Raw genomic sequence first — 24723 nt, 5'->3', positions numbered from 1 at the left:
TATACATAAAGTATACATAAAATACACATAAAGTATACATATATTATCCATAGAGGATAGACAAAACATACATAAAGCGTATATCTGGTATACAGATTTTATACAGAAAGTATACAAAAAAACTGTAACAAGAAATTAGAAAACTAAAAGGCATGTGTATTTTTTTAGAAAATAATTAATATATTTATTGTATATTTTCTGTCTATTCTCTATACTTGTTAACTTATGTCATGTTGGGTTTTGAAATGTTATGTTTGGTTTAAATTTTGAGAATTAGCTGTTTCAAATTCAGTTCTAATATTTATTGTATACTTTCTGTCTATGTTTTATATTCTGTGCATATTATTTTTAGCTTATGTCATATGTTGGGTTTTGAATTTGATAGAAACTGTTTAAATGATTTCTTTAAGTTTATTGTATGCATCATGTATACTACATGTGTACTTTTTGTATGCTTTTGCTGAATTGTTGATGACAAAATTTGCAACTCTAAAGACCTTTTCTATCAAAGATTACAAGTTTCGTATATCGTTTCAGCTTTATTCACATGGAATGATAAAATATGCTGACAAAGTAGAAAGCGAAGAAAAAGTGATTAAAAGGTTAACTTGAAGAAATATTCTAAAGCAAAAAAACTATTAAAACTCACAATGTTATCTAGATTATTAGTTTCCTAAGATTGTTGTGGTTATTACATTGCTGGATATTTGTTTATGTCATGTTTTTAATATTTACTTGTTTTTATGTAAAACACATTATATTTTATAATGAAATTTATACTTTTGTTTTAAACAAATTTTAACTTTTTATATTAAAGATATACAAAAAATATACATATGGTATACATAAGTTATACTAAATACATAAATTTAGAATTATTAAAATACACTTGTTATACTAAAAAGACATAAAGTATTCATTTGGTATAGTAAAAAATACAAAAAATATATACTTGTGTGTTTTACAGATTCTAATTTTATGTAAAAATAGCATATAAAAGGTATACATAAGTTATATCAAAAATATAAAATTAGATATTATTCAAAAGTCTATGTTATTTGAACAAGCATTTAATGAATTTCACATTAATATAATTATGCTGGTATACATATAATTAGGGGTGAGCATTCGGTCGGTTCGGTCAAAACCGATCCGAAAATGGCCAAACCGATCAAACCGAATGTTGTAATATTTTTGACCGAACCGACCGAACAAAAAACATTAACCGAATCTGTTTCGACCGAATATATTTTCGGTCAGTTCGGTCGGTTCGGTTAAATGGGCTATTTATGGGCTTTTATTGGCTTTTTCAATTACATATGCTTTAAAGATCAATTAATTTTTTTCACAAATTCAAATAATTGAATTCTATGAAAATTAGAAAGAAATCAAGCATTTTTTCACAAATCCAAACAATATATCATAGCAAGAATTAAATTTAAAAAAGATATCACCCTACTTTTCATAATAAGCATTCAAAATTATAAGTATTCGGTCGGTTCGGTTAAAGTATAAATTTTAAATTCTTAACCGAACTGTTAACCGATAACCGAAAATTTATATTTTTTTAACCGAACCGACCGAATGAAAATTTATCACCGAACCAAACCGACCGAAATTCATCGGTTCGGTCGGTTTGGTCGGTTTTTTCAAAATTTTGCTCACCCCTACATATAATATACGAAAAGTATACAATCACAATACCACAAAAATTCTTCAAAAATAGTTTAATTTTTGTATTTTTGGTCTACAATCCGTATATTTTTAATATATAAATTGTATATTTTTACTTAATGTGATTTATATAGATAAACATATATAAAATATATGTAAGCATATATTTAACATACATAAAGTATACACCTAGTATACTAATTATAAATTTTAAGAATGAAAATATTTTAATTTAATATTTTTTATTAATTGGACAAATGAAATGAAAGATTAACTGAATATTACTAATGTACAAATTGTACACAGAACGTATATATAAAGTAGACAAACATAATAAAACCAGAAACTAAAAAACTAAAACGAATATACAAAATACATAAAGTATAAATAAAGAAAAAAAAAAGCACCCTATAATTTTCATAACGCAATCATTGTAAATAATTATAATATCAAATATATAAACTTCAATCTCTTACATTATAATATTATATATTTTTTTATAAAATTAAGTTCAATTAATCTACAATTAGAATTATTATTTTTTTAAATACAGGTGATGACATAAATGGTATCAATAATGAATTATACAATAATATGAAAAATGCAATAATTTTGATTTTCAAAAGCTTTCTCTGACACATCGTATTTACATTTGATTAGCTCTTTTAAGAAGCTAACAACAAAGCTTTTTCTTTATAATTTATAATTTCTAAACCATCTCACCTACCCATTGCCAAACAACTTAGCCTGAGCTGTAATTTCCGCTTCTGACGATGTCGCCCCATAATCTTACAATGTTGCCGTTAATCACTGTCAAATCTTGACACACGTACAATCCCATTTCTCCCATTTTATCTTCAAAGCCCTCTCAAAATAACTCTCCGCCTCCTAACCGCCACATTTGTATCCCCGCTCCTCCACCACCGTCAAATTATCGCCGCCGCTGTCGATTGTACCATAACTTATTGCGTTACGAAAGTTATAGGGTGCTTCTTTTTCCGATCTGATAATTTTTTGGATGTCTTTTTTGATCTGCCCGCTCCTCTGCTTCTTGATCGGTCGCTGCAAAAACGCCGCAAATATTGTTAGACGATTCAAAGAAGACGATCGGAAGAGGGGAGATAAACGCAGGAAAGGGGACAGATTGTAAGAAAACAAAATAGATAAGAATGAGAAGTACGTGTTTGTTGAGAAATAATAAAGAAAATAAGTGCTAAAAGAGTTTTAGGGATTTAATTAAGTGTTGGCCCCAATTAATATGAGACATCCGTATTTATGAGATTATTTTTCTCTTATTAGATAGTTTTCAATTTTTCCCATGACATATTAGGAAGAGAGTCTAGAGAAAAACTCACGTCTGAAGTTGACTGAAATAATTTGTAGTAGAGTATTAGCTTCCATTTTAAAGACTAAAAAAAAATGAAAGTTGCCTACTTCAGTTTGTCATTTGTTTTATGTTACAACTATTCATTTTTTTTTTAATTTCATCGATTAAAGTATAAAATATATCACGACCATAAAATAGTATGATTAGTAAATTAGTTTCAAAAAATTTGTGAAGGTTTTAAAATCAAATTTTCATATCACAGTAGACAATAAAATTATTTATGAACAATTTTATCTCAATAGTCATATAAATTATAATCTTAAAATTTTACCACTTCAACTATTATTTATTCTAAGTGTAGCCAGATTTACACATGATCAGTTTAGAAGTAATTATGACATGATGTTATACACTTATAGATATAAAAATTTATCATTCAAACAAGTGATATATGTGTATGTATTTATATATACATATACGTATGCGTACATACATACGTTTGCATATATATATCAAATCAAATGATAAAAAAAGGGTAAATTTTTCATGAAAGATATATATATTAAGTCAAATGACAAAAAAAAAACTAATCTTTTTATGAAAATTTTATAAAAGTTCAAACTTTTTAATTTTATCCAATTTATCCTGAAATACATGATTTCGTTTCAATAATGTCTAACTATATAATTTTGCTCATGTGGCGCCTACATGGCGTTGTTGTGGCATTGCCACACATCAACGCCACATAAGCGAAATTATGTAGTGAAACATAATTGAAACGAAATCATGCATGTGTTTTTTGACAAATTGAATAAACTTGATAAATTTAGTTTTTTGTGAAACTTTCATAATTTTTTTTGATCTTTTTTAATTATTTGGCGTGTATATTAAATTTTTTCTTATGATAATGATAAGAGAATAAATTACTTAACTCCTTTATTCACTATATCATGAAACAATGAACAACATTTCAGTATATGGAAACTTATGGTAGCTTATTTGATATTTTTTTCATTTGAAATTTATGGAAAGGAAAATAAAAGAATTTTCCTGTATGAATTCATGGACATTGATTATTTGGTTTATCATTGCATTTGCAAGTCCATTAATCTGACTTTTTTGTTTTTCTGAAAATGACATCGTTAAAATATAAAAGTTTTTATATAAATCTTAATTAATAAGGTTTTTTTTTTGCCTTCTACTATTTCCTTTTTTTTCCCTTAAATGTAAATCGACTAATAGAATTTCAGATTTTAGTAATTAGAAATTTAATGCTACCACATTATCAATGGGGCGCTGGATAAGTTCCTTAAGAGATTTAAGGTGTGAGTGTGCAGATTTAAACCCAAGACCTCCACCTCATGAGCTAATTATAGTCAATTATCAAAATATACTTTATTTGGTTATTTTCGGATATTAAACATCATGGGTTACTGAACTTATTTATTATTACAGAAGGGTATTAAAATTTTATTTTGTTATAAAAAAATCATTGAGTTATTACAAAATAATTAATATTGTAATCAAAAAGATACTAAACTTTTTGTGAATTACAAAAAGCTCCCTGAATTATATATTCTATTACAAAAAAGTTAATGACCTATATAATTTTTTGTTATTTTTGGCTTGCTATATAAGCAAAAACTCTGCGTTAATTAGCATGAAAACAATGCATTTTTACATGAGTGAACTCCGTTATAATAAAATGTATACTTCAGTCACATTTTTATAACAAAATTAAGTTTAGTATTTTTCTATAACTCTGTTTTTCTTTAATGTTTAATCTTGTTTTATGCTTTGAGCAAGAACTTTAGTTGTATGTGATTGTTTTTTGTTAACGACTCCTTGTGATTTTAACATATTTTCATTCAAAAAAGTTAAATGAAATATCAGTATATATCTGTTTGATTAAGACCGTTTTAAGGGAAGCTTCAAGAAGCTAATTTCTTCTTGACTTCTGTGTGTAGGCCAAGTAATATATAGTCTTGCTTGGTGGCTAATGTGTAGTAAAATTAAAACGTGTAGTACTTTTAGAAACTTTTCAAGTCCTAAATTAGTATATAACACAGAGGTTTTATACGTAGATTTGAGCAAAATAATTAGTGATCAATTCAAGATCAATGGAGTTTACACTTCTATACTACTGTTTGGCTTTAACTCTTCCCATTCTCTTTCTTTTCTTAAAATCATGGGCACGAAAAAGATCACAACACATCAAAAACCTTCCACCAAGCCCACGAGCAATTCCGATCCTAGGTCATCTCCATCTCGTCAAACCGCCCCTCCATCGATCTTTCCTTAGTCTTTCCAAAAAATACGGTCCAATAGTTTCTCTCCGATTCGGTTCTCGCCCTGTGCTCATCGTATCATCACCGTCAGCAGTCGAAGAATGCTTCACAAAAAACGACGTCATTTTCGCGAACCGCCCTGCTTTCACAATGAACACCTACGTCAGTTACAATTCCACCACTCTCGGAACATCTCCATACGGGGACCATTGGCGTAACCTTCGCCGAATAAGCGCTGTCGAAATTTTCTCATCGCATCGCCTAAACACGTTCATAGGAATCCGACGAGACGAAATAAAGAGCTTCCTTAAGACCATTTATCAAGCTTCAGGAGAGGGTTTTGGTAAGGTGGAGTTAAAAGAAATGCTGATGGAGCTGAATTTGAATATAGTTATGAAGATGATCACCGGGAAGAGGTACTACGGCGAAAGAAATTTGACGGGCAAGGACGAGACAGACGCAAAAGAAGTTAGGGATCTGGTGACTGAGCTTTTTGAATATGGTGGAGCCTCATATATGGGAGATTTCTTGCCCTTTTTACAGTGGATTGACTATGGAGGATTTTTGAAACGACTCGAAAGGATTGGAAAACAAACTGACAAGTTATTGCAAGGTCTTATCGATGATCATCGAGATGATGATGAGGGTAGTTCTGTGAGAAGGAACACAATGATCAGCCATCTTCTTTCTCTGCAACAATCAGAAACACAAAGTTTTTCAGATGAAAATATTAAAAGTCTTATTCTGGTTAGTGATACTTTTATTTTTTTAATCTTTGCTCATTAATCTTTTCATTAATTTAATTTGCCGCCCGTATAGTTTATTTAGTTGCATTGCATGTAGTCGAGTTGAGCAATAATAATGACAAACATAGGAAAATCTAATGACTAACCATTTTCTTGTATTCATGAGGAAAAATAGTTTTTTATATCCTTATCTTTTATCAAAACGACAAACATATCCTTAAAAGTATTTTGTGATAATTTAGTCCGTAAAATTTTAAATTTTTTCAATAAGTATATCAAATTTTCTACTCCTTCCGTCCCAATAAAATTGTCCACTTTGAAAAATATTTTTATCGCAAAACTCTTGTCCACTTTCAAAAAGTAACTAACTTTAACACTTAATTTTCCTTTATTCCACTAATGAGTAAATTGAAAATAAAGTGTGCAAGTGAACCCTATATTAAATAGGGATATGATAAGAAAAGTAAGGAAAATTTTAGAAAACCCATAAGCAATAATTGCTTTACTTAAACTGTGTGATAAAGGCAAAGTGGATAACTCTATTGGAACGGAGGGAGTATTTATATCTATTTTAAGACACATAACCATCTTTTAGAGCCACGGAACCCTTTTTAAATTGAAATAAATGATCAATTGTATAAAATAATTATTCATAAAATCAAAATTAAATCATTAACTACAAAAAATCTGAAAAACAGGTTAAAATGAGGATTAAATATATATATATACTAAATTATAAAATTGACGTGTAAAATTGTCGTAAATTTTTTAAGAATATTATTTATTATTTTTCATCAAAGATAAAAATATATAAAATACTTTTTGCCTATTTTTAATTCTCACAAATATTTGTGATAGTACTTAGTAGAGGCAACTTCATATGAAAAAGTTGTCTTTTAAAAAAAATCACCTAAGACTAAAACTCATTTTCTTACAACACAGGACATAATATTTGCTGGTACAGAGACAACAGCCGTTACATTAGAATGGGCAATGTCTTGTCTTCTTAATCATCCAGAAGTTCTTGACAAAGCTAAACAAGAATTGGACAGTCAGATTGGGCAAGAAAACTTGCTAGATGAAGCAGATCTCTCTAAATTACCATATCTTCAGAATATCATAACAGAGACATTAAGATTATATCCAGCCGGTCCACTTCTTCTTCCGCACGTATCGTCTCAAGCGTGTAACGTTGGAGGATACCATGTAGAAGCCAACACAATGCTTATGGTTAATGCATGGGCTATACATAGAGACCCAGAGATATGGGAAGATGCACTTGAATTTAAACCTGAGAGATTCGAGATTACGGGAAGCAATGATCAGATTTACAAGCTGATGCCTTTCGGAATGGGACGAAGGTCTTGTCCTGGAATGGGTCTTGCTAACCGTGTTTTAGGGTTTGCTTTGGGGTCTATGATTCACTGCTATGATTGGAAAAAGGTTGGTGATAAAGAAATTGACATGTCTGAAAAAGTTGGTCTCTCCATGCCCAAAGCTGAGCCTTTACAGGCTATGTGCAAGGCTCGTGCTATCATGAAGAAATTGGCATCTTCTTTTTGAAGAAAATGAATTTGATTGTAAACTTATTAAGAGACTTATTATATTTCGATTGCAATGTTTATCATGCTTGATATAAAGTTGTTTTGCCTTGAGATTCAGTTGTAACATTTGTTCACTTCACAAGTGCTGGGTCGATTTTAAGCTGCTATTATGTAGAGTATTGAAGGACTATCTTGTAAATAAATTGATTTCAAAAAGAGATCTTCTAAAGAACTTTCTTATAGCACTTCTCAAACTAATCTGATTTCATTTTACTTAGCTTTGTCTCTTGTATTGATAAACTCGCAAATCATTCATATTTGATTAGCTTATCCTTACTAATCTGCATCAGCTCTTGCTGAGTTAATAGCTTAGAAGTTGATCTTACTTATCTGTCAAATCCTCAATATTTGAACAGCTTATCTCTGCTTAAACTTATTAACTTAAACTTATTTTATAGCTCCTTAGTTGATCTCTTGGAAGCTATCAAATCTCTCATATTTGATTAGTTTGACATGACTTAAACTTTATCAGCTGAAGCTAAGTCGATAGCTTATCAATTGATATTATACAGCTATCAAATCCTCAATATTTGATTAGCTTGTCTTGACTTGTTAAGCTAAGTCAATTTCTTATTAGTTGATATTATACAACTCTCAAATCCTTCATATTTAATTAGCTTGTCTAGACTAGAACTTTATCTGCTGAAGCTAAATCAATAGCTCATCATATTTTTAGCAAAAAAGTTTTAAGTCTAAATTCATCCCCTCTTGAGCTACTGTTGGACCCAATAAGGACAAATTGGATAAACTTAAAAGATTTGAACTTTTGTTACACTTTTATAAAAGGTTTGGCCTTTTTTAATCATTTGGCCTATGTATTATTTTTTTTCCTTATGGTAATGATAAAAAAATAAACTACTTAACTCTTTTATTCGCTATATCATGAAACAATGAACAAGTTTCCAGTATGAATTCATGGAGATTGATTATTTGGTTTATCATTGCATTTGCAAGTCCATTAATCCGAGTTTTTCTTTTTCTGAAAATGACATCTTTAAAAGTTTTTATGTAAATCTTAATAAAAAAAAGGTTTTTTTTTCTGCCTTCTACTATTTCCTGGATGAGCTAATTATAGTCATCATTTATCAAAATAGACTTTATTTGGTTATTTTCAGATATTAAACATCATGAGTCACTTAACTTATTTATTATTACAGAAAGACTATTAAATTTGCTGTAAAAAGTCAATGAGTTATAATAAAAACTTTTATATTGTTATATAAAGGATACAGAACTTCTCAAATTATTAAAAGGCCATTGAATTATACCTTCTATTATAAAAAAATTAATAAGCTATATTTTTTTTTTGATAATTTGAGAAGGGGAGAGCGCTTGTGGCAGGAACCGAACCCACAACCTAGCAGTTCTCTGCTTAGCGCTTATACCATTTGAGCTAAAACTCATTGGTGCTATATACTTTTTTTTTAATTTTGGCTTGCTACATAAGCAAAAACACTGCGTTTTAGCATGAAAACTATTCATTTTTATATGAGTGAACTCTCTTATAATAAAAGGTATAATTTAATGACATTTTTGTAACAAGATGAAGTTTAATATCCTATTCATAATTCTGTTATTCTTTAACGTTTAATCTTGCTTTATGCTTTGAGCAAGAACTTTAGTTGTATATGATTGTTTTTTGTTTTAACATATTTTCATTCAAAAAAGTTAAATGAAATATCAGTATATACCTGTTTGATTAAGACCGTTTTAAGGGAAGCTTAAAGAAACTAATTTTTTCTTGACTTTTGTGTGTAGGCCAAGTAATATATAGTCTTGCTTGGTGGCTAATGTCATCTAGTAAAATTAAAACGTGTTTATTATTGGTACTTTTAGAAACTTTTCAATTCCTAAATTAGTATATAACACAGAGCTTTTACGTAGATTTGAGCAAAATAATTAGTGATCAATTCAAGATCAATGGAGTTTACACTTCTATACTACTGTTTGGCTTTAACTCTTCCCATTCTCTTTCTTTTCTTAAAATCATGGGCACGAAAAAGATCACAACACATCAAAAACCTTCCACCAAGCCCACGAGCAATTCCGATCCTAGGTCATCTCCATCTCGTCAAACCGCCCCTCCATCGATCTTTCCTTAGTCTTTCCAAAAAATACGGCCCAATAGTTTCTCTCCGATTCGGGGGTAATTGATTTTGGAGGTCACTGTACTTTTAAAAAGTTTCAAAATGGTGACCGAACTTCAAAACGTAACATTTTAGTTACTATACTATTTGGTTATGTTAAGATAGAAGGATTTTTGGTTACCGAAGAAAATTATTTCAAGTCGATTTTTTGTTGATTGTGTGTATATATGAAATATAAGATATTATTTGTTATAAATAATCAAAATTTGATTACTACGTATGTATAATTTGACCGTAAAACACTAAAAAACCTTCCAAAATCACATATTTGAAAGTTTAGTAACCAATTTGTTACGTTTTGAAGTTCGGTCACCATTTTGCAATTTTTGAAAAGTACAGTGACCCCTAGAATCAATTACCCCCGATTCGGTTCTCGCCCAGTGCTCATCGTATCATCACCGTCAGCAGTCGAAGAATGCTTCACAAAAAACGACGTCATTTTCGCGAACCGCCCTGCTTTCACGATGAACACCTACGTCAGTTACAATTCCACCACTCTCGGAACATCTCCATACGGGGACCATTGGCGTAACCTTCGCCGAATAAGCGCTGTCGAAATTTTCTCATCGCATCGCCTAAACACGTTCATAGGAATCTGACGAGACGAAATAAAGAGCTTCCTTAAGACCATTTATCAAGCTTCAGGAGAGGGTTTTGGTAAGGTGGAGTTAAAAGAAATGCTGATGGAGCTGAATTTGAATATAGTTATGAGGATGATCACGGGGAAGAGGTACTACGGCGAAAGAAATTTGACGGGCAAGGATGAGACAGACGCAAAGGAAGTTAGGGATCTGGTGACTGAGCTTTTTGAATATGGTGGAGCCTCATATTTGGGAGATTTCTTGCCCTTTTTACAGTGGATTGACTACGGAGGATTTTTGAAGAGAATAGAAAGGATTGGAAAACAAACTGATAAGTTACTGCAAGGTCTTATCGATGATCATCGAGATGATGATGAGGGTAGTTCTGGAAGAAGGAACACAATGATCAGTCATCTTCTTTCTCTGCAACAATCAGAAACACAAAGTTTTTCAGATGAAAATATTAAAAGTCTTATTCTGGTTAGTGATACTTTTATTTTTTTAATCTTTAGTCATTAAATTTTTTTTTCAGCCAATTTGCGGCCCCTATAGTTTATTTCGTTGCATTGCATGTAGTCGAGTTGAGCAATAATAATGACAAACATAGGAAAATCTAATGACTAACCATTTTCTTGTATTCATAAGGAAAAATAGTTTTTTATATTCTTATCTTTTATCAAAATGACTAACATATCCTTAAAAGTATTTTGTGATAATGTAGTCCATCAAATTTTGAATTTTTCTATAAGTATATCAATTTTTCTATTTAAATCTGTTTTCAGACACATAACCATCTTTTAGAGCCACTAAACCCTTTTCAAATTGAAATAAATTATCAATTGTATAAAATAATTATTCATAAAATCAAAATAAAATCATTAACTATAAAAAAATCTCAAATGGTATAAAATGAGGATTAAATATATATATCCCAAATTATAAAATTGACATGTAAACTTGTCGTAATTTTTTTAAGAATATTATTTATTATTTTTAATCAAAGATAAAAATACATAAAATACTTTTTGCCTTTAATTCTCACGAATATTTGTGATAGTACTTAGCAGAGGCAACCTCATATGAAAAAAATGTTTTTTTTTTAAATAATTATTAAAACTAACTCATTTTCTTACAACACAGGACATAATATTTGCCGGTACAGAGACAACAGCAATAACATTAGAATGGGCAATGTCTTGTCTTCTTAATCATCCAGAAGTACTTGACAAAGCTAAACAAGAATTGAACAACCAGATTGGCCAAGAAAACTTGCTGGATGAATCAGATCTCTCTAAATTACCATATCTTCAGAATATCATAACAGAGACATTAAGATTATATCCCGCCGGTCCACTTCTTCTTCCGCACGTATCGTCTCAAGCGTGTAACGTCGGAGGATACCATGTAGAAGCCAATACAATGCTTATGGTTAATGCATGGGCTATACATAGAGACCCGGAGATATGGGAAGATGCACTTAAATTTAAACCTGAGAGGTTTGAGATTACGGGAAGCAATGATCAAATTTACAAGCTGATGCCTTTCGGAATGGGACGAAGGTCTTGTCCTGGAATGGGTCTTGCTAACCGTGTTCTAGGGTTTTCTTTGGGGTCTATGATTCACTGCTTTGATTGGAAAAAGGTTGGTGATGAAAAAATTGACATGTCTGAAAAAGTTGGTCTCTCCATGCCTAAAGCTGAGCCTTTGCAGGCTATGTGCAAGGCTCGTGATATCATGAAGAAATTGGCATCTTCTTTCTGAAGAAAATGAGTTTGATTGTAAACTTATTAAGATTCTTATTATATTTATATTGTAATGTTTATCATGCTTTAAATAAAGTTGTTTTGCCTTGAGGTTCAGTTGTACCATTTCACTACAAGAAGTCTGACTTTTAGGGGCAGTTTTTTGCTCTTCTAGGGGCGGTTATAACCGCCCCTATAGGTAATAGCAGCGTTTTCCATTCCGCCCTTAAACCGCCGTTTTCCCGGGCGCCACTACAGTGTAGGGCCGGTTTTAACGACTGCCGGGGTAACGTTGAACACTTGGGGCGAAGTATAGGGGCGGTTATAACCGCCCCTATGTATATGTGCTTTTGTAAGGGGGGTTACAACCACCCCTACATATATGTGTATGTATTTATGTAGGGGGGGTTATAACCGCCCCTACATAACCGCCTCCACAGTTTATCTGCTTATCTGTTACATTTTTTATATATAAAGAACCTGATTACTCATTTGCTTCCCTAAACAAACTAAATGCATTGTAATTGAAATAAAACCTGATAAAAATGCAGTACCAAAACAATTTCTTTACTGATCATAACCATTTGCAAATATTTCTATTTAGACCCAAAATTGATTCTAATAAAAGTGTTTATAATCAATATCTGAATAACACAACTAATAACAAAGTATTAAGATAATCAACAAAAATTGTCCTAGATAATCGCACTGCAAACAATGGTGTGCCTGCTGAATGTTGCTAAACTGAGTTGAATTCCAAACTGATTAACTTGAAGAATGACCATCCTACAGATATTAAAACAAAATAATATACTAATCAGAATCCATTAAATCTCTCAAACATTAACATGTAATCAATTAATATATAAAAAATACCTGATGATTATCAACTCCTGTAGATGTCCATTGTCCTGGAAATTGCTTGTTGATAAACGCTTTTAAAGCATCCACGGTTTTAGACATACTATGTAGTTGTTCCTTAAGATCTTTAACCTCTTCTGACTGACATACATTTGTAGTGTTATGGCATCTTCCTCCAATATCATACCTAGTCGATCCAAAATACCTTGTAGGAGTGACTCCAGAACCCAAACCACGTACTCTCCCATTATGCTCTGGACCCATTAGCTCTTGAAAGATCTCTTCATTCACTTTAGCTAAATTCGTACTAGAACCTTCACTGCGTTCTGCCTGCAGCTGCTTAGCTTTATCCTAAAATATTCAAAACAGAATTTCATAATCTAACTAAAACATGTAATATAGGACAATGAATTGCTAATTAACAAACTCATTATCTGGACCATTCCAATGTCATTGCATTACCAAATTTGTATCAATTCAATCAATATCATACAGTGGCTGCTTAGAAACAAAAATAACAACTAATAGTCAATGGTTTTGAACTGCTACTCTTCATGTGTCTCTCACAACGTTCATACTTACCCATACCTGTCATATTCCAGGCTGCACAATATTCAAATGTCACCATTCTACCGGTTCTCTTTCAAATCTCATTAAATGTCTATTGCAAAAGCATCCAATTATGAAAATTGACCAAGTCATAGTTAGATGTTTGATTTAGTGATTCTGTTACTAGCTAGTATTATCAATTAACAAATTATACTAGAAAAATAACACTATTGGACATGTACAAGATATTACAATCTAGCAGAACTTATTCGCAACTATTTGGTGATAAAGTATTAATTAGAAGCTAATAGCGGCAATTAAGCTTGATTGCTTACCTTAACAAGTTAATTGCAAAAAGATGGTCATTTAGTTAACTAATTCACGGCCTGCCCTCTTTGTAAGAAAAGCTATAAAACAAGAGTGACATCTTTTACTTCAAAACTGGATTAAACATAATTTTGCAACTCAAAATTTGACTATGCATGTAAAAGGATGATTTCGACTATGGATGCACAAACGGCTAATTAGAGGTTGATCCTAATCTTAAGCTTAACAATGGAAGCCTACTACATGACTTCAACACTTGCATGTTTCAAAAGTGCCGATACACTAATCCAGTTCTCAACTAAAGCCAAATAGAAAATAAAAAGACCTACCATCATGCTTCAACATCTAATTGTTAAACAGTTACAATTTTAAAAGAAGAGATAAAAGTACCATTAGCTCTTTACTATTATCATCAACATATGTGCCGTCCTTCTTCTTATGAGTCTTTTCGTAAAATGTAAGTCGATCAGGAACCTTTCCATTTTGTATTTCCTAAAAATATGAAATTTTGTTAGAGGTTTAAATTAAAACAAAATCAGTTTAATCACATAATTACCATTTCTTTCCTCAGCCTCACATAACTTTTCCTTCCAGTAGTTTGTTTGTTTTTCTTCTTGTTGGCATTGGCAGTATTTATTTGGCTTACTTTCTAAAAACAAAACAAAAATTAATCATACAATTTATCATGTCGAATAAACAATCACATAAACTAAATACAAACCTGACTTTGTTCAGTGTACCATCCATTCACCAAAATACGCCATTGAGCTGCTTCAACTCCTTTCGGAACATTCGTTAGGACTTGATCTTTAGGTTTATTGCGACTGAAATGTTGCAATTTTAGGTCAGATTTGTAATCCCTCCATTTTTTACCCACTGATTCAAGAACCCATCTTTTTGTCTCGGGAGGAATCAAAAATTTCTCCTATCACATCAAATAATATTCAGTTAGAACGTAGTTTAAAGTTAAATAATTATACAAATTAAAAATGTAAAAGTTTCTATACCTGCACCAAAGTTAAAATATCGTCACGAAATGATTTGTAATCTTTGCTATCCCATCTAGGCATATCTAATGGTGCGTATTTCCCATTCACTGCAATAGTCCCTAAGAAGGATCCAAGTGTTGCACCTTCTCTCGAACATGGAACTCCAAATTCATCTACTTCTACATATATCTTTTCATCCTTTTCCATATTCCATACTGAAGACATTGTTGTTCTCCCTCTCTTTTTAAATCTCCTTCCATCATTGTCTGCAAGTAATTTAATTAACTTACTTTGTACTACGTAATAAAATATAGTTGAAAAGTACGTAAGAATTTACATACTACCTATCATTTCTGTGCAAGTATCAACAATAGGTTGACAACTCTCTGGTTCAACTGGTTGTGATTGCGAAGATGCATTGCTTCCATTTTAATTATTCACTTGTTGAATCGAGGCTTCAGAATATGAACTATCTGTTACAATCCTTAAGTTATGCAAGCTACGAGACTTTGACGCCATTTGTAACCCTACATTTTACAAGAAATACTGATCATCAATCAATTGAGTGCAATACTATAATCATACAAATAATTAAGCTTCTTTTAACTAAGAATAAAGTGAACAATGTGCAAAAATGACTAATTACCTGTTGCGATGTGCAAAAAACAGATTACAACTCATGAAAATAACCTCATAAAAACATATTACAACTCATGAAAATAACCTCATAAAAACAGATTACAACTCATGAAAATAACCTCATAAAAACAGAGCAGCAGTAGCTATAAAAATATGAAAGCATAGAAAATGCTTTCAGTAACAGACATCCATTTTCAAATTAACCTCATAAAAACAGAATGGTAGCTATAAAAATATAAAAGCATAGAAAATGCTAAGCGTCGTCATTGTTTACATTAACCCTAGCCCAAGCAGGTTGCATTTGTTCACATAGTATCTGCCTACTAAAGGAAGTAAAAGAATCATCATCTCCTTCCGTGTGACCCATATCAAATGCATCTCTAGGTTTAATTTTAATAGCCACATGCCAATTTTGATCACTTGGATCTTCCACATAGAACACTTGATCAGCTTGAGAGGAGAAAATATATGGATCATCAGCTACATTGTCACCCGTATGAATTAACCGAGAGAAGTTAACTAATGTATACCCAAATTCATCTTTTTTCATTCCAGCACTATGGTGCACATCAATCCAATCACATTTAAATAATACAACCTTGAAACTCCCATAGTAATTTAGTTCAACAATATCTCTTAGTTTTCCAAAGTATTCCACACCCCCTCCTTCAGATTTGTTAACTACACCGCTATTTTGGGTCAATCTTTGCTCTTCACGGGTCTTGGTATGAAATCTAATTCCATTGATAATGAAACTAGAAAATCTTCTTGCTACCTTGTTAGGACCCCTACCTAGGGCCACAATGTCAGCAGAGATAGTCGAGTCACGTTCCAGACCTATAACCTATAAAATTATAAAAATACAATAAGGGTAAACTCTAAATGTTAAAACTACAAACACAATCAGATTATTGTACTAACCTTGCTTTGAAACCAAACGTGAAACTTTTCATTCATCAACATTTCCAAGTCATTTGGATTTAGGCGAGATTGTCTACGCCGTTTTCTTTTCTCGATATCAATAAACTCTCTACATTTATAATAAAAAATTGGCAATGTTAAGACTAAACTCCTAGTAGTAAGCTGCAATATCATGATAAAGTTTAACTTACTGGCGATATTGTTTACTTTACTAGTGGTGGGCAGTGGGGACGCATAATTTTTTTGGTCTGATGTTTTAAAAACATGCGATTGTTGTTGTGTAGAGTATTGATAGGAATATTTTGTAACCAAGCTTCTTGTATAATGCAAAATGATGGAGTATGTCTTCTCAAAGAATGCAGATATGCAAAATAATGTTAGATTGATGATCAGACGGTAGTTGTTCGATGCGCATTTTAATGCTTAAGTCAGTATTGAGGTTAAGAGTATTAATTGTAATTCAATTTGTGCATAGGCATACCTCAAGTCCTTTAATAATAAGTATGGAAAAATGCCTTATAGAGTCCAAATAGAAAACGTATTATTACTTAGCATATAAGTCCGAATAAGAAATATGTTTAAAGGAGGGGGATTTTTTTCACTCGACGATAGAAAATACAATATAATTGATTTCTTTAAAGGTAGGGTCCTATCCCATTTGCAAAGCTGGCGCCCAGTAACTCGACCACGATATATGCGTATGATTGGAGAAAAATATTTGGTAGTCTTCCAGCGTCGTTTTTCTTAAGTGTGCTTTATAATATATGCCGAGTAACGCTAATTATATATTTTATAAGGAACAGGCGTTACAAAGCATATACTAAATAGCCACCCGGAGAACAAACATTAGAAAATAACCAAATATTTTTCTACCGCAACTACGCATATATGTTTTTCGTGATCGAATTACGGAAGCACCAGTTTTACGAACTGTACAAATTGTACAATCCCATGTCATTCAAGCGATTGAACACACGGGATGGAAACTTTCTAACTAATTTATGATTTTATTCGGTGGGAATAAAATCGAGGTTAATTTATTGTTTAAATTTTTATGAAATCCTAATTTAACTACTAAATAAAAACAAAAAACCTATACTACTTACTTGTTGTTAAAACATTTATGAATGTGGATATATTAGAATCAATTAATCTATTAATTAGTAGCTAAATTATAGACTAATTGATTAGGGTTAATTTTATAAAAAAAATCACGACTTTTAAAAGTTGGCATTAAAAGAACGACCTTTTATTTTGTTTCAAATCTATCATCAAAAAAAAATTTGGTGTATTTTTTCTGTCTAAAAATTACTAATCCTACATACTCAAACTGAAAGATAATTGATAACAAGACAAATAGACCAGTCTCAACAAGAGACAGTCCACAAATAAAACCGAACCACGACAGAAATACCAAACCGAGACACATCTAATCGAGCAGTCAAGGTAAATCTGAAGCAAGCCAAATCACATAAAGATCAGGACGAAGGCCTAAATCGGACTCACGAGACACATCTAATCGAGCAGTCAAGGTAAATCCGAAGTAAGCCAAATCACATAAAGATCAGGGTGAAGGACTATATCGGACTCACCGAATTAGTCACATCTCGGATGCACCGAGCACAACCACTCTGAACACCCTGAAAAAATCTGTCAGAACGTACCCTGACATTCTAGACAACTTCTGCACAGACAAAAAGAGAATGAGGTAAGACCTGTCGGCCTAAACAAAGAGAAACAAAGGCATAGTATAAAAGACTAAAGAAAAGTAGGTGAAAAGGTTAATTCTCTTTTTCTCTCAACTCTTAACTCTCTTTCACTTCTTATTCTTTCTCTCACTAGAACATCGACTGACTAGACCGTCGGAATGGTTTGCCGGAATCCCCTTCCGACATCCTTCTTACGGTTGTGTTGTGTCTTTCAAGTACGATCGTGGAGCTCCCACCGGATCAGAACGTCGCCACCATTCCACAAGTTATCAATAAAAATAGTTGGTGTCAATTTATAATTTGAGTCTTTAATTAATGATTTAATGAAGAACTTAATAAAATAAATTGACACCAAATAATATTTGGTGTCATTTTTTTTTGTAAAAGTGGTAATTTTATATGGAATTAACCCTATTTCTTTATAGAATTAACTTATCAGTCGCCCACCTTGCGGCCTTTGTCTCCCTCATCATCGAGACCTTTACATTGTCGGCCTCCACGAGAATTGCAAATCCGTAGCTAATTCCATGGATTTTGTCCCGCCAAATATTTGGCGGGAGTTGGCGGATCGACGCATTCTCCATCCGTCGGTAAATTTGTCGGTAAAATAGCACTAAAATCCATCGATAAACTTAGGATTTCTAATAGTGTAAATACATAACAAGAATCTGAGTTAGTTAATTAAGATGGGAGTTCAGTTGTGGGGTAACTTCATGGTCAAAAAATCTTGAGTGGAAGCAATGATAGAATGGGTGTCCTATTGAGAAGTTTTCGAAAATCTCAAAAATGTTAAACGAAATCATTGAAAATGATACTAAATAATATTTAAAATGAATAGTTTTCATATTTTTTTTTTAAAGTTAAAAAAAAATTTCGTCGCTAATCCATCGCTTTCTTCCGTCGGTAATCCGTTTGTAATCCGTTGCAAAATAATCGAATTCTTTCTAAAAATGAATATATTGCATGTCGCTAAATTAGCGACAGATATAAATATGTCAGTAATCGGTAATTTAACGACATATATTTTTTCGGTCGCTAACCGTTTAACGACAAGGCATTTAGTGATGGATGCAATATGTTGGCAATCCGTCGCTAGACTGGTTTAGCGACAAGTTTCATCCTTTTAGCAATAAATAAATTTGTCGCTGAAAGGTTGTTTTCTACTCCCTCTGTTTTTATTTGGTTGTCCATTTAACAAAATATATTTGTTTTTAGTTAGTTGTCCATTTAAAATTTCAATATGACTTTAGTATTATTTTTTAAAAGATATCCCTTTTTAATAAATGACTTTATAAATCAATTTAGAATACATTTATTAATTAATAGGGTTATATTTATATTTATTCTTATAAATTAGGACAAAATATCCGCTACGTTGATATGTACTATTTTGGCTATATGATATGTTAGTAGTAGATATCAAATACACATCATTAAGATATACTCATTGCTATTTATGATTCTTTTATTATGTCAAATTTAGAAATCTAGATGATGCTGAAAAGAAAAAACAGTACAGGTGGTAGTAAATTATGATCAAATAAAAAGAACAATTACTATGACATATGACAATAATGTTTTTCCTACCTAACGTGAATATATAATCTAATGGAAGAATAATTTAATGTATAGAATTATACTATTGAATTAAAAATATTTTAAATATATTTTTAAAACAGCTGCAATCAGCTAGTGTAATATGTTTAAGGATTTCAAGTAATTACCTCCATAAATAACTCTAAAATAGAGCTCTTGTTGTACTTATTCTTCGCTCTTCGTCTTCATTTTCTCCTTCTTCCAAACAAAAGCATGGCCGCTAATGTTGAAGCTACACCACAGAGAGCTCAAGTCCGGCGAACGGCGCAATTCCATCCATCTGTTTGGGGTGACTACTTCATCAAAACTGTAATGGATGATAAGGTATTTGTCATTTCCATTTCTATTTGATATGTATAATAGAAGTTATATTTTTGCATATACATAACTTTATTTATGGGATCTACATAGGCCGTGAGCCTTTGGTCGGAACAAGCAAAAGTTCTAAAAGAAGAAGTTGCAAGAATGTTTACTTGTGATGCTGAAAAACCTTCAGGAAAACTGAAGTTGATAGATGCAATCCAACGACTTGATTTTCAATATCCAAATATATGGAATAACTGTTCCCATTAATATCTGTAACTAAAAAAATTTCATCCGCTCGCCTACAATTTCGAAGATGAAATCGAGCAAGTGTTAGATGGAGTTCATCGTACTTGTGATAACTGTAATGATGATAATGAACTTGAACTTCATACCGTCGCACTTCGTTTTCGGTTACTGAGGCAACAAGGCTATAACGTTTCAGTTGGTAATTGTATTTTATCTTATTACCATACAAAATTTCTTACCAATAAAATTGTTTTCAGCAACCTTCAGTTCACAATTCACTTTCTTATATAAAAATCAAACGATATGATCGTTTGTTTTTATTTCCATTAACGTTATGGCCCTTCCATAAGTCAAAAGATTTATTTAAAAAATTAAAGTTTAATTTAATATATCAATTTATATTTTTAATATAAATAAAAATTATATTATTATAAAATTTAATGCCTTAATCACTTCAATTTAGTTTTTCAACATTTGTTTTTCATTTTATAGTTTTAAAATGAAAAAATTTAAAAACAATTAAATGTAAGGAGTAAAACATTTAAACAGGATTTAATAAGTCTGTGAATCTCATAAAAATATAATTTTAATTTATACTTGTGTCAAAAATAAATTTTAAAAATTGAAATTTTAATTTTTTAGTTAAATTCTAGATGAGGCTCTTGAATTTACTACAACACATCTTAAAGCAACCCAGTTGAGTGAACCTCTTGCTGACCAAGTTAGCCATGCTTTACGGTGGCCGGTTCGGAAAGGATTGCCGAGAAAAGAGTCGTGGCATTACATCTCTTTCTACCAGCAAGAACACTCACATATTGAACCTTTATTAAAGCTGGCTAAGTTGGAATTCAATATAATGCAAAAATTGCATCACAAAGATATAGGCATCGTCACACAGTAATTAATTCATCATTTTTAATTATGATATTTCCTTTCACTACCACATAAGTCACTTTTGGGAACAGTGGATAACTATTGCTTAATGTACAAAAACCGTTGCCGTAAGTCTATTGCAACGGTTTTAAATCAGCTACATTTGCGGCCGCTGCAATAGGTTTTGATAACTATTGCAACAGGTTTTTAAATCTATAGTAATAGAAATAAAACCGTTGCAATTAATATTAAAGGCAGCGGTTTTAAACATCTTCTGCAACAGTTGAATAACGTAGTTTAGGCAATAATTTTTTTTATAAAGCAACGGTTTATATAGTACTTTATGCAACACTTATATATACTATTTGCAATGGTTTGATTAAAACTTTAAACAACAGTTTCAAACATCTTTTGTAGCAGTTTTATATTGCACTTTAGGCAACAGTTTTTTTTTATGAAGCAACAATTTGTGTTGTTCTCTATGCAACACTATATATACTATTATACAATAACTTGACTGAAACTTTCAACAACAATTTATATAGAAAAAGCAACAATATAATTTATTTTGTATAAAAATTCAAATATATCTTATACATAATTTAAATATTCCTTCTAGACAACAATTTAATATTTGCTAAAATTAGAAACAGAAAATAAAAAACAGAAAATATTCGCTAAAATTAGAAACAAAAAATGTTCGCTAAAATTAAAAATTCGATCTTGTTGTGTCGCTCGAAAGTATTGCATCCTCGGCTTCTGCATGAAAGATAAAGCTAGCAGACCTTCCCTACCGAAATAAGGATGAGCCAATGTTGTTTTTGCACTTTCTTTGTCGCGCTTTGTATCATGCCATTGATGTAGAGGTCCCGTTCTATCCCTCCGTCTAAATCCAGTAACTCGAATCCCCTTCGAAATTCAGCGCTTTGTATCATGTCATTGATGTCAGACTTGAATCCTGGAAATGCCTGGAACAACAAAAGTCTTCTCAGTTTAAGCTTATAAAGAATATCAGCAAGACATAACCATGACTCTGTGAATTTAACACAGTAAATAAAGTAATTCCGCGGTTTAAAAAAGTACTTTAGTCTTGTTGTTATTTTATTAAGCTGAAATCATGATTTCTCAGGAACTGAACTGAAGTGAATACATTGAGAATAAAACAGTTACCTTAAGAGAAGAGCCCCAACCCATATCAAGGGGAAACTGATTTCTCACGATAAAGAGTAAAGCAATTTTAGCTTCATTATTCTATATAAAAAATGTTTCTCCTCAAGAAATTGAAGTTTTGACATTAATTTAACATCACCTTGTGTTTTCTTGCATAACACAATGATTCAAGACTACGTACCAAGACTGAAGAGTGTATCTGCATACAAAATCATATGGCACCATTTCCTCCTAGTGCCAAATTTTATCAAGTGAATCAAGTCTAAAAGAGAGTAATTATGGTCTCATCTTTAAAATCAAGCCACATCTGAATGTCGAACGGAAGGAAAAAAAACAGAAAAATAATCAGATTTAAGATGCCTTTAATAGAAGTCAATGTGAAACAAAAAATAGCATCAGATAACTTACTCAACAAAGCTGTCAAAGTTGAGTTCAATCTTTCTTCCACTTCCATCATCATACTTGGATAGTTGGATATCAGAATTTTTCGAAATATAGGACGTATTTAATCCGTTGGGATTACTTAGAGATAGATACATATTCGTTGCAAAAAAATATGACTCAGATATGCGAAATCTTTAATAAATTTTTGATAGTCTGCAAAACTAAAAAGTTTGGAGTTTAAAACGGAGGGTGAGCTATAGAATATGACTTACCTGCAAAATAAAAATAGCCAGCCCAGCCACAGCAACTGCCAAGAAGAAGAAGAATTCCCATAATCCAATGCTGATTAGCGGGTTCAGTGGCATGGTTGTGAGTAGCTCCATGGGACCTTATAATGTCAAGGACTGGACCCTTGTACATTGTCATCACCATTGCTCCTGTAATTTACCATGTATCATTCTTTGATCTTCAATCTTTTATTACGAGGTTGGTGACTGCGATCGGAGCTATGGGTTTTAGTGGCCTTAATCTGATCATCTTCTTTAAAGTTATATAAAGATGCTGACCCTTGCTAAGTCGCACTAGATATAAGTTTTCATTTGTGGATAGACTCCATCAATTCAACACGTCAACTATAGCTATACATAATTCAATTAAATTTCACCATGTTATCATATAATAATAAAAAATTTAAACAATATCAATTAATGATGTGATATAGTTCAATTCAATTTATAACGGATGACTTGCCAAACATAGTTGTTTCAGCTTACTAAATGATTATGTATAATTTTACCTGGAAATTATTGCCATGATAAAGGTTATGGCAGGAAGAACATTGAGTGAGGCAGATGCAAATGTTGCTGATGTATACTGCATACCCACATAGTACATATTCCGATCAAGCACCGGCCTGCGGATTTTCCATTTCTACATATTAATTATTCTGTTCTACTTTTTTTCAAAAACTCTGAAACTCTATCATTTCTACTTGAAGGCAATATAACAAAAACGATATAAGGGACTACTTACACACCATTGACCAAGACAACTACATAAATCAGCAAACTCTTTGGGCCCTGCATTACAAGTATAGCCGACATCATTATTTATATGCATTTATGCCACACCAATACTGCTGTAGAAGTAAAAAGGAAAAATCCAATTTGAACACATCCATTCAAAATTAATAGATAAAGCTCAAAGCAAATGATAAATAAATATAGATTAACAAATCAATGATTAGCAGATATTATAAATACATACCTGAAATAAAGAGCAGGAACTATGAATCGAAGCAAGTAATTGTAGTTGTTTGAACTGCCGACAGTGAAATCAGTATCTAATTAAAACAGTGACGATAAGGATAAAATTGTACACTCAAATAAATTTTTAGCACAAAACGAAACCACAAATATCATTAATCAATTCCATTATTAATCAAAATTCAGATTACAGATGAATACACTTCTAAAACCTAAAAAATTATGGATACTACTAAAACCTAAAAATTTATAGATCAATACACTTGTAAATTCAACAAATTTGTTTTAATATGCGGATAATTAGTTTTAAGAGTACATAAAAGTAATTCAATTTCAGCAAGTTTTTGAGTCAAAATATATATGTGATAACCGGATTTTTTCAAGTGGCAGTCAGTTTTTGTTTGTTTTTTTTTTTATGAAAATTTGTCGCGGAATTTCATTTTGAATATACAAAAAATTTAGGTTAAATTATGCATACATGACAAGTTTTTAGGTAAATAAAATAAAATTTGGTAATCAATATATGTTTTTGCCACTGCATAAATTACTTATAGCAACCTTGGCAAACAGTTGATGAATATGCTAATATTGTTATCTTATATTTATCGCACTGATTTTAAATCTGAGATAGATTTTTCGCTGCTAGAATCAAATAGTTTTACTAGTTTTGTAAGATTGAAAGATATTATAATTTTATTTGGAATGATTGATTTTAGATGGTGGATAGACTTGGACTTCAAAACAAAGTTGTCTTTCGCTAGAGATAGGGTGATCGAGGG

The 24723-nt window shown here is 31.4% G+C and overlaps 3 protein-coding genes, 1 long non-coding RNA gene and 1 pseudogene across 7 annotated transcripts; 3 read left to right on the top strand and 2 right to left on the bottom strand.

Annotated features, from left to right (window-relative positions):
• Positions 1-5020: 5020 nt before the first annotated feature.
• Positions 5021-7645, top strand: LOC126670074 (cytochrome P450 81Q32-like). The gene is made up of 2 exons (XM_050363729.2): positions 5021-6036; positions 6978-7645. The coding sequence occupies exons 1-2, from the start codon at positions 5122-5124 to the stop codon at positions 7596-7598; spliced, it is 1536 nt and encodes a 511-aa protein (XP_050219686.1). The 5' UTR covers positions 5021-5121; the 3' UTR covers positions 7599-7645.
• A 1847-nt stretch (positions 7646-9492) lies between these two features.
• LOC126670075 (cytochrome P450 81Q32-like) lies at positions 9493-12226 on the top strand (annotated as a pseudogene).
• Positions 12227-12699: 473 nt separating this feature from the next.
• Positions 12700-16471, bottom strand: LOC126667354 (uncharacterized). Of its 2 annotated transcripts, none has more exons than XM_050360308.2 (9): positions 16396-16471; positions 16250-16318; positions 15180-15362; positions 14854-15101; positions 14568-14771; positions 14403-14495; positions 14237-14338; positions 12986-13321; positions 12700-12895 (listed from the first exon to the last, which is right to left on the bottom strand). In XM_050360308.2, exons 3-9 carry the CDS (start codon positions 15184-15186, stop codon positions 12875-12877), a joined length of 1011 nt encoding a protein of 336 aa, XP_050216265.1. In that variant the 5' UTR covers positions 15187-15362; positions 16250-16318; positions 16396-16471; the 3' UTR covers positions 12700-12874. The 2 variants fall into 2 exon arrangements, with proteins under 2 accessions (XP_050216265.1, XP_055960476.1); XM_056104501.1 differs by having other exon boundaries at positions 16267-16318.
• A 3339-nt stretch (positions 16472-19810) lies between these two features.
• LOC126670470 (probable terpene synthase 3) lies at positions 19811-20405 on the top strand. The gene is made up of 2 exons (XM_050364212.2): positions 19811-20024; positions 20112-20405. Exons 1-2 carry the CDS (start codon positions 19914-19916, stop codon positions 20271-20273), a joined length of 273 nt encoding a protein of 90 aa, XP_050220169.1. The 5' UTR covers positions 19811-19913; the 3' UTR covers positions 20274-20405.
• A 1287-nt stretch (positions 20406-21692) lies between these two features.
• On the bottom strand, positions 21693-24038 carry LOC126670471 (uncharacterized). 3 transcript variants are annotated; one of them, XR_007638739.2, is made up of 6 exons: positions 23946-24038; positions 23716-23758; positions 23476-23592; positions 22704-23116; positions 22296-22602; positions 21693-22093 (listed from the first exon to the last, which is right to left on the bottom strand). It is a non-coding gene; the product is annotated as an uncharacterized LOC126670471 (long non-coding RNA). The 3 variants fall into 3 exon arrangements; XR_007638738.2 differs by having other exon boundaries at positions 21693-22602; positions 23712-23758; XR_007638737.2 differs by having other exon boundaries at positions 21693-22602; positions 23946-24037.
• Between the last annotated feature and the right edge of the window lie 685 nt (positions 24039-24723).

Source organism: Mercurialis annua, linkage group LG2 (genome assembly GCF_937616625.2).
Source record: "Mercurialis annua linkage group LG2, ddMerAnnu1.2, whole genome shotgun sequence".
Lineage (NCBI taxonomy): Eukaryota > Viridiplantae > Streptophyta > Magnoliopsida > Malpighiales > Euphorbiaceae > Mercurialis > Mercurialis annua.
Note: the sequence above shows the minus strand (reverse complement) of the source record. Positions and strands in the feature narration are given on the sequence as shown.